This window comes from Oncorhynchus clarkii, chromosome 9 (assembly GCF_045791955.1).
Source record: "Oncorhynchus clarkii lewisi isolate Uvic-CL-2024 chromosome 9, UVic_Ocla_1.0, whole genome shotgun sequence".
Classification (NCBI taxonomy): Eukaryota; Metazoa; Chordata; class Actinopteri; order Salmoniformes; family Salmonidae; genus Oncorhynchus; species Oncorhynchus clarkii.
This window is the reverse complement of record NC_092155.1, coordinates 75,421,887-75,430,742: the sequence shown is the minus strand read 5'-3', so window position 1 is coordinate 75,430,742 and position 8,856 is coordinate 75,421,887. Positions and strand designations below refer to the sequence as shown.

At 44.3% G+C, this 8,856-nt stretch overlaps 1 protein-coding gene across 3 annotated transcripts in view; it reads left to right on the top strand.

Annotated features, from left to right (window-relative positions):
• Nucleotides 1–6,381: 6,381 nt before the first annotated feature.
• LOC139416954 (tripartite motif containing 101) overlaps nt 6,382–8,856 on the top strand; it is a 41,835-nt gene continuing 39,360 nt past the window's right edge. The window contains exons 1-2 of one of the 3 annotated variants that reach the window (XM_071166164.1): nt 6,382–6,672; nt 7,223–7,414. In XM_071166164.1, the coding sequence (XP_071022265.1) occupies nt 6,556–6,672; nt 7,223–7,414 (309 nt within the window). In that variant the 5' untranslated portion in view covers nt 6,382–6,555. Of the gene's footprint in view, nt 6,860–6,910; nt 7,415–8,856 lie in introns of all 3 variants that reach the window. The other 2 variants (XM_071166166.1, XM_071166165.1) reach the window with 2 other exon arrangements.

Sequence of the window (8,856 nt, the reverse complement as noted above, 5' to 3'; positions counted from 1 at the left end):
CATGGCCCCATCCATCCTCCCCTCAATACGGTGCAGTTGTCCTGTCCCCTTTGCAGAAAAGCATCCCCAAAGAATGAGGTTTCCACCTCCATGCTTCATGGTTGGGGTGTTGTTCTAGGGGTTGTACTCATCCTTCTTCTTCTTCCAAACACGGCGAGTGGAGTTTAGACCAAAAAGCTCTATTTTTGTCTCATCAGACCACATGACCTTCTCCCATTCCTCCTCTGGATCATCCAGATGGTCATTGGCAAACTTCAGACGGGCCTGGACATGCGCTGGCTTGAACAGGGGGACCTTGCGTGCTCTGCAGGATTTTAATCCATGACTGCATAGTGTGTTACTGATGGTTCTCTTTGAGACTGTGGTCCCAGCTCTCTTCAGGTCATTGACCAGGTCCTGCCGTGTAGTTCTGGGCTGATTCCTCACCTTCCTCATGATTATTGATGCCCCACGAGGTGAGATCTTGCATGGAGCCCCAGACCGAGGGTGATTGATCGTCATCTTGAACTTCTTCCATTTTCTAATAATTGCGTAAACAGTTGTTGCCTTCTTACCAAGCTGCTTGCCTATTGTCCTGTAGCCCATCCCAGCCGTGTGCAGGTCTACAATTTATCCCTGATGTCCTTACACAGCTCTCTGGTCTTGGCCATTGTGGAGAGGTTGGAGTCTGTTTGATTGAGTGTGTGGACAGGTGTCTTTTATACCGGTAATGAGTTGAGAACAGGAGGGCTTCTTAAAGAAAAACGAACAGGTCTGTGAGAGCCGGAATTCTTACTGATTGGTAGGTGATCAAATACTTATGTCATGCAATAAAATGCAAATGAATTACTTAAAAATCATACAATGTGATTTTCTGGATTTTTGTTTTAGATTCTGTCTCTCACAGTTGAAGTGTACCTATGATAAAAATTACAGACCTCTACATGCTTTGTAAATAGGAAAACCTGCAAAATCGGCAGTGTATCAAATACTTGTTCTCCCCACTGTGTGTGTGTGTATGTATGTATATATATATATATAAGTAAGGGATAAGGTACTGTAGAAGTAAGGAATGAATACGCCGAAGTTCTGCGCATTACCTTGGAAAAAATGGAGGACAAGGCAGAGCCGAGTCTCTTTGCGGAGGTCATTTTTCTAAGATGGTGAACAGAACGTCGGCGTCTATCCCGCTTATACCACAGTTACCAAAGAGAACAATACTAAAGCACACATTTATCGGTAGGAAAAAACATTTTTTGTCAATTATTTTTTTTATAAGAGAATTCATGCTTTCTCATCTTTTGGTTGCTAGAGACGTGACCCAGTCGGTCGTTCAATACTGTCCTTCTTATCTCTTGCTTGTTAACAAGCCAACTAGCTACGGCTAACACAGTCACGACGTCGGCAGCCAGAATAACAGCAAAGTAGCTGGATTTTTGCATTTTTGTTAAAGCTGTTTTCTAGTGACATTCATTTTGATAATGAGCTGATGATCCCCCCCCAAAAAAAACATCCTGGCATAGTGCCTTCTCATCATGACGAGGAGATCACATTGCATATCAAACACTAACGCTAGGCTAGACGCTAAGTAGCTAAATAGTTTGTTGCTAGCAAACCTGCTAATATGACAACATAATTCAAACATATCAATTGCTGAAAACAGCTGGACAAACTCGAAATGTCACGTGGCAGGATTTGAAAGCATAGCGCCCATTTGCGTTACGACTACCGACAGTAGGGGACCGGAGAAATCCCTGTTCATCACACACCACGTTGGATCATCAGATGCTCCAAAAGAAAATGTTGAAAGCAACAAACAAAAAAAAGCTAAATCAATTGCTAGCTAGATAGACCTGCGTTTGTGTGGTTGTTGGTTTAGCTTTCTGTAACTTTGTAGTATGGGCTGCATGTGTTTCGGTGCTCATTGCGTTATGCTTACAAAGTGAGCCCCGTTATCTTTTCCAACTGTCCCATTTATATCTGGTTTTAATGTCCACAGTCTAGATTGTCCTTCTAGCTAATCAGAAACGAGTATTCAACAATGCTGTGGTATAATTTAAAGTAATGCTTTACTTTTGTTTAAACTGATCCCCAACACCGCTAAACACACAGCAACAACTTGTCTGAGACCTTTCTGGTCTGTTCGTTGTCTTAGAAGGGTTTTAAATATCTGTTTCCATCTTCTCTGTCTGGGTTGGAGTTTAGAGAGAATGTTATTTTTTTAGACTTGTTTCTGACTCAGAAAGCAGGAAGTAGATCCTTCAAAGCAGTAAGTTAAATTTGAAATTATTGCTTTTTAATGAAAATTCCACTATTTTTGGACAATCATGGCAAGGCAGCTGAGGCAGAGCTGTGTCCTTTGTACCAACAATACTTGGTCTTCTGTGGTATTGTATGCAGTTGTTGTTATTTGCAAACTCAGGTTCCCCTTTTTATCTAATATTAGGTTGTGGTTGAAGATCTGATAACATTCGGTATCAAAAATAGTAAAATCAGAAAATACTTTTTCATGGCATGGTATTCCAAGTTTTACACTTACACCGCTGGAACATCGAGAAGATTCAAATACTGCTCGTTTTTTTTTTTCCTGGAAAACTTGACTTTTTTTCGTCCTCATGCTAAGCTAGCAGTAGCCACCGTATCTTCTGGCAAATTACACCCAGCTACTTATACTTTTATTGTGGACACAATATAGTGTGGACAGTAGAATGATTTCCATTCATTTCTCTGAGAACAATATCTTAATTTAACTCCATGTCATCAGGCGGATGCTGTCCCTCTTCCTATACTTTCTCCTCTTCCTCACTTCTTCTACTCCTCTGGCTCTCTGTGTGTTTTCTCTCCAATACTACTACTACTACTACTACCACCACCACTGCTACAACCTCAACGCGCACACGTGTGTATGTGTGTACACACTACAGTGTGTGTGTGTGTGTGTGTTAGTGTACTCCAAATGCCTCCCTCTCTGAACCTGGTACTACCACAAATCTATTTTTAACTGCTTGTGTTTTTAGTTTTCAGATGTTCTGTGAGTAAGTCATGTTAAATGTAACTGATGTATGTATGTATGTTAGGATTTTATTAAGTTGTCTATTTTGAGTTTCGCAAAACAACCGTTTTTTTTTTTTTGTTTTTTTTTCTTGATTAAGTTTTTATTGATGTTGTCGGAGAAGGGAGGATAAGATTTCAAGATATCCAAAGTAGTGGTCGTCTGTTGGCCTACAGATCTGTATGTAGTCCGACTCTGCAACTGAATAGGAGAACACAGAGTTCTGTCCCAAAAATGGAATCATATTCCCTAAGTAGTGCACTACTTTTGACCTGAGTCCAATGGGTCCTTATCAAAAAGTAGTGCACTACATAGGGATTAAGGTGCTATTTGGGATGTGGACTTAAAAAATAAAATTTAAAAAACACCGTCAGTAGTCTTTTCTTCTTTCTAGTAACTTTCCCCAAAATCCTTTGGTTTTCCAAATAATTCAGGGATTCTAGGAATTTCAGGGTAAAGTTACTGGAATTTTGCAACACTTAGCCCCTCCCACTAGTACTCCGTTACTCCTTAGACTCTAGCCAATCGTCTTTGAGCAGCGTGGTGGTTGTATGTAAGCGTGATGTAATGCAATGATGAATCTCTGTGTGTTTTTAGATGTATTTTGTTGTTAGACCTCGTTTTTACCTCGTGTTTTTTTGGAGGCTGTGTTATTTACTCACACCTTTTTAGTGGCAATCTAAACATTTTTATCTACTTGTCATTTTTATTTTGTCATAGCCTGAGTGCCGGTCTGTTTATGTGATCATACCATCTCCTTGTAATGGATAAGGACAATTTAATGGTGGCTTTAGAAAACAGGTCTGGGACCAGGCTAACAGGCAAGAGAAAACAGGTCTGGGACCAGGCTAACTGGCAAGAGAAAACAGGTCTGGGACCAGGCTAACTGGCAACAATCAGATCTGGGACCAGGCTAACTGGCAAGAACAAACAGATCTGGGACCAGGCTAACTGGCAAGAACAAACAGGTCTGGGACCAGGCTAACTGGCAAGAACAAACAGGTCTGGGACCAGGCTAACTGGCAAGAACAAACAGGTCTGGGACCAGGCTAACTGGCAACAATCAGATCTGGGACCAGGCTAACTGGCAACAAACAGGTCTGGGACCAGGCTAACTGGCAAGAACAAACAGGTCTGGGACCAGGCTAACTGGCAAGAACAAACAGGTCTGGGACCAGGCTAACTGGCAAGAACAAACAGGTCTGGGACCAGGCTAACTGGCAAGAACAAACAGGTCTGGGACCAGGCTAACTGACAAGAACAAACAGGTCTGGGACCAGGCTAACTGGCAACAATCAGATCTGGGACCAGGCTAACTGGCAACAATCAGATCTGGGACCAGGCTAACTGGCAACAAACAGGTCTGGGACCAGGCTAACTGGCAACAAACAGGTCTGGGACCAGGCTAACTGGCAACAAACAGGTCTGGGACCAGGCTAACTGGCTACAATCAGATCTGGGACCAGGCTAACTGGCTACAATCAGATCTGGGACCAGGCTAACTGGCAACAAACAGGTCTGGGACCAGGCTAACTGGCAACAAACAGGTCTGGGACCAGGCTAACTGGCAACAAACAGGTCTGGGACCAGGCTAACTGGCAACAAACAGGTCTGGGACCAGGCTAACTGGCAACAAACAGGTCTGGGACCAGGCTAACTGGCAACAAACCGGTCTGGGACCAGGCTAACTGGCAACAAACAGGTTTGGGACCAGGCTCATTTTTTTACTCTCCAGTCTAAGTCAGAGCATCTTCCTTTGTATTCCCTCCTTTCTTTTCATTTATTTCTAAGAAGATTCTATTATCAAGTGAGACATTTTTATTTTATTTTATTGGTTGTAGTTGTTCTTCAATGTCCCGCCCACTGCAGTCTCGTTTTGATTTGATTGGTTGTATTACGACGGAGATGTGGTTGTCCCACCTAGCTTACCGTAACATGAATGCACTTACTTGTAAATCGCTCTGGATAAGAATATCTGTTATCACGTTGACAAATGAAATGCTATTTCTGGGACTTCTTTCTCTGCGATATTAAACATGCAACTTGTCTGAGTGAATGCAATGTGTATACAATACTAAGTTATACCGGATCAAGAAAAAAACATTATTTTAGAAACTTACATTTTTTTTTTTTTAAGTTTGTGCGAAATATAACGATAAAATTATAATGACACATTTATTTGTATTTATTACATTTTTGTTCTCTTTTTAGTAAATGAATGTCGTTTTTTTTATTTTTTATTTAACTAGGCAAGTCAGGTAAGAACAAATTCTTATTTACAATGACGGCCTACACCGGCCAAAACCGTAACCCGGACGACGCTGGACCAATTGTGCACCGTCCTATGGGACTCCCAATCACGGCCGTTAGTTAAGTATAAATGGTATGTAAACTAGGTGTGGCCATTTTGAATGAATGGTTGATATCTCCTGTACATTTAGTGGAAGCACGTAGAAGTTAGGAGTTTTATGTTTTAGCATGGTCATCTACTGTGTCTGAAAGAGAGAATGAAGGTCATTTATCAGATGTGCTGTTGTAAAAAAATAAATGTTTGATGCTTAGACATGTCTCATTTGTGACTCCTTTCTGAAAATAATATGTCTACAAACACTAGGATGTTGGTTGCAATCCAGGCTGTTGTCAAGGCCGTTGCCATGCACAGAATATACAATCTCAATGGATAATTTGAACGCCTGGGAAAAGTGTTAATTCCCTCACAAAACACACCAATATAATATAGCAATTTTTTTAATATATTTTTTTAACTACTGAAAAGCTCCCAGACTTTGATTACAGAGGACCTAGAGTACTGGACTACTGTCTCCTCCTACCCTACTGCTGGGTCTGTGTAGATATGACTGATACTGGCCTACTGCTGGGTCTGTGTAGACATGACTGATACTGGCCTACTTCTGGGTCTGTGTAGACATGACTGATACTGGCCTACTGCTGGGTCTGTGTAGATATGACTGATACTGGCCTACTGCTGGGTCTGTGTAGATATGACTGATACTGGCCTACTTCTGGGTCTGTGTAGACATGACTGATACTGGCCTACTGCTGGGTCTGTGTAGATATGACTGATAGCAAGACAGAGGAGGTAACTGTAGAAAGATCACATGACCTGCCTCAGCCTGCATACCACCCAGCACCTGATATGGCCTGACACACACACAGACCGATATGGCCTGAGAGACAGACACACACAGACCGATATGGCCTGAGACACACACACACAGACCAATGCGGCCTGAGTGCATTAGGGTGCTGCCCACTGTGTGTGTGTGTGTGTGTGTGGGGGGGGGGGGGGGGGTCTGGCTAGTAACACGACACTCCCAACCCCCTCTGACAAACACACTCACCCTTCCATCGCTACAGCCCCGAGATCTATCTATCCCAGTGGAGTGGACGGTTCAGGAATAAACACACACACACACACACACAGTCCTCGCCGTGGATGGTTGGCAGACCAACTAACATGTACCTAGGGAGAAGGCCTGGACAGAGGAAGAGGGGGGAGTGTTATGACTGAGAAAGCAGAGGAAGGAAGTGTGACAAGTAGAAAGAAAGAAGACGGAGAGAAGTTCTTGACAGAGTTTCAAGAGGCGCTGTCGAAGAATCACGTCCGGACATACTCCACGGTCAGTGTGTTGGCGACGTGATGACGATGGTCCGATAGAGGAAGAACAGAGACAGAGAGGGACTGGTCAGAGACCTGACTGTCAGGCCTGAGATATATTCTTTATGAGGGGGATTGGTCAGAGACCTGACTGTCTGGTCTGAGTTATATACTTTCTGAGGGGGACTGGTCAGAGACCTGACTGTCTGGTCTGAGTTATATACTTTCTCAGGGGGACTGGTCAGAGACCTGACTGTCAGGCCTGAGTTATATACTTTCCGAGGGGGACTGGTCAGAGACCTGACTGTCTGGTCTGAGTTATATACTTTCTGAGGGGGACTGGTCAGAGACCTGACTGTCAGGCCTGAGTTATATACTTTCTGAGGGGGACTGGTCAGAGACCTGACTGTCTGGTCTGAGTTATATACTTTCTGAGGGGGACTGGTCAGAGACCTGACTGTCAGGCCTGAGTTATATACTTTCTGAGAGGGACTGGTCAGAGACCTAACTGTCTCCCCTGAGTCAGTGAGTCAGTCAGTCCGATATTTGTCTTCTTGTGTTTTGGATCTCAGTCAGACAGGCCGTCCACCATGTCTGTCCCCCTGGAGCAGGGCTCCTACCCCGGGGACAGGGAGCAGGCAGGTCTGGGGAACCTACAGAGACAGCTCATCTGTCCTATCTGTCTGGAAGTATTCACCAAACCAGTGGTCATCCTGCCATGCCTACACAACCTCTGCAGGAAGTGTGCCAACGACCTCTACCAGGTAAGAGCTAAAAAAAGTCGGTCATATTCATTAGAACACACCGTAGCAAAACATTTTGCAACAGGAAAGGGAAAATAAGCATGTATTGTGAAGCGTGTGTACTGCGTTCAAGTCTCAGTGTGTCTAAAACGGTGTCCTTTCACTGTGAGCTCAGAGGATCTGAAAGCAGTCAAAATAGATCCTGTAGTTGAGAGAAGAGTCAGTCTATGTTTAACTGTGTTCACATGATTACTGTAGTTGACATCCTCATATCTCTGAGCGCTGGTGAGAGAGATAACCAAGGAGATTGGATGAGATACTCAACTCCAGCTTCAATTCATTATGAGATACTCAACTCCAGCTTCAATTCATTATGAAATACTCAACTCCAGCTTCAATTCACTATGAGATACTCAACTCCAGCTTCAATTCATTATGAGATACTCAACTCCAGCTTCAATTCACTATGAGATACTCAACTCCAGATTCAATTCACTATGAGATACTCAACTCCAGCTTCAATTCATTATGAGATACTCAACTCCAGCTTCAATTCATTATGAGATACTCAACACCAGCTTCAATTCACTATGAGATACTCAACTCCAGCTTCAATTCACAATGAATTCACACCTGTCAGTCTACCTCAGACCCCTCAGCCTCCATCACACGCTTCAGTCTACCTCAGACCCTTCAGTCTACCTCAGACCCTTCAGCCTCCATCACACCTGTCAGTCTACCTCAGACCCTTCAGCCTCCATCACACCCTTCAGCCTCCATCACACCTGTCAGTCTACCTCAGACCCCTCAGCCTCCATCACACCTGTCAGTCTACCTCAGACCCTTCAGCCTCCATCACACCCTTCAGCCTCCATCACACCTGTCAGTCTACCTCAGACCCTTCAGCCTCCATCACACCCTTCAGCCTCCATCACACCTGTCAGTCTACCTCAGACCCCTCAGCCTCCATCACACCTGTCAGTCTACCTCAGACCCTTCGCCCTTCAGTCTACCTCAGACCCTTCAGTCTACCTCAGACCCTTCAGCCTCCATCACACCCTTCAGCCTCCATCACACCTGTCAGTCTACCTCAGACCCCTCAGCCTCCATCACACACTTCAGCCTCCATCACACCTGTCAGTCTACCTCAGACCCTTCAGCCTCCATCACACACTTCAGCCTCCATCACACCTGTCAGTCTACCTCAGACCCTTCAGCCTCCATCACACCCTTCAGCCTCCATCACACCTGTCAGTCTACCTCAGACCCTTCAGCCTCCATCACACCTGTCAGTCTACCTCAGACCCTTCACCCTTCAGTCTACCTCAGACCCTTCAGTCTACCTCAGACCCTTCACCCTTCAGTCTACCTCAGACCCTTCAGTCTACCTCAGACCCTTCAGTCTACCTCAGACCCTCTTATCCACACAGATACACAAAGTAGGCCTATCAGGATTTCCAAAC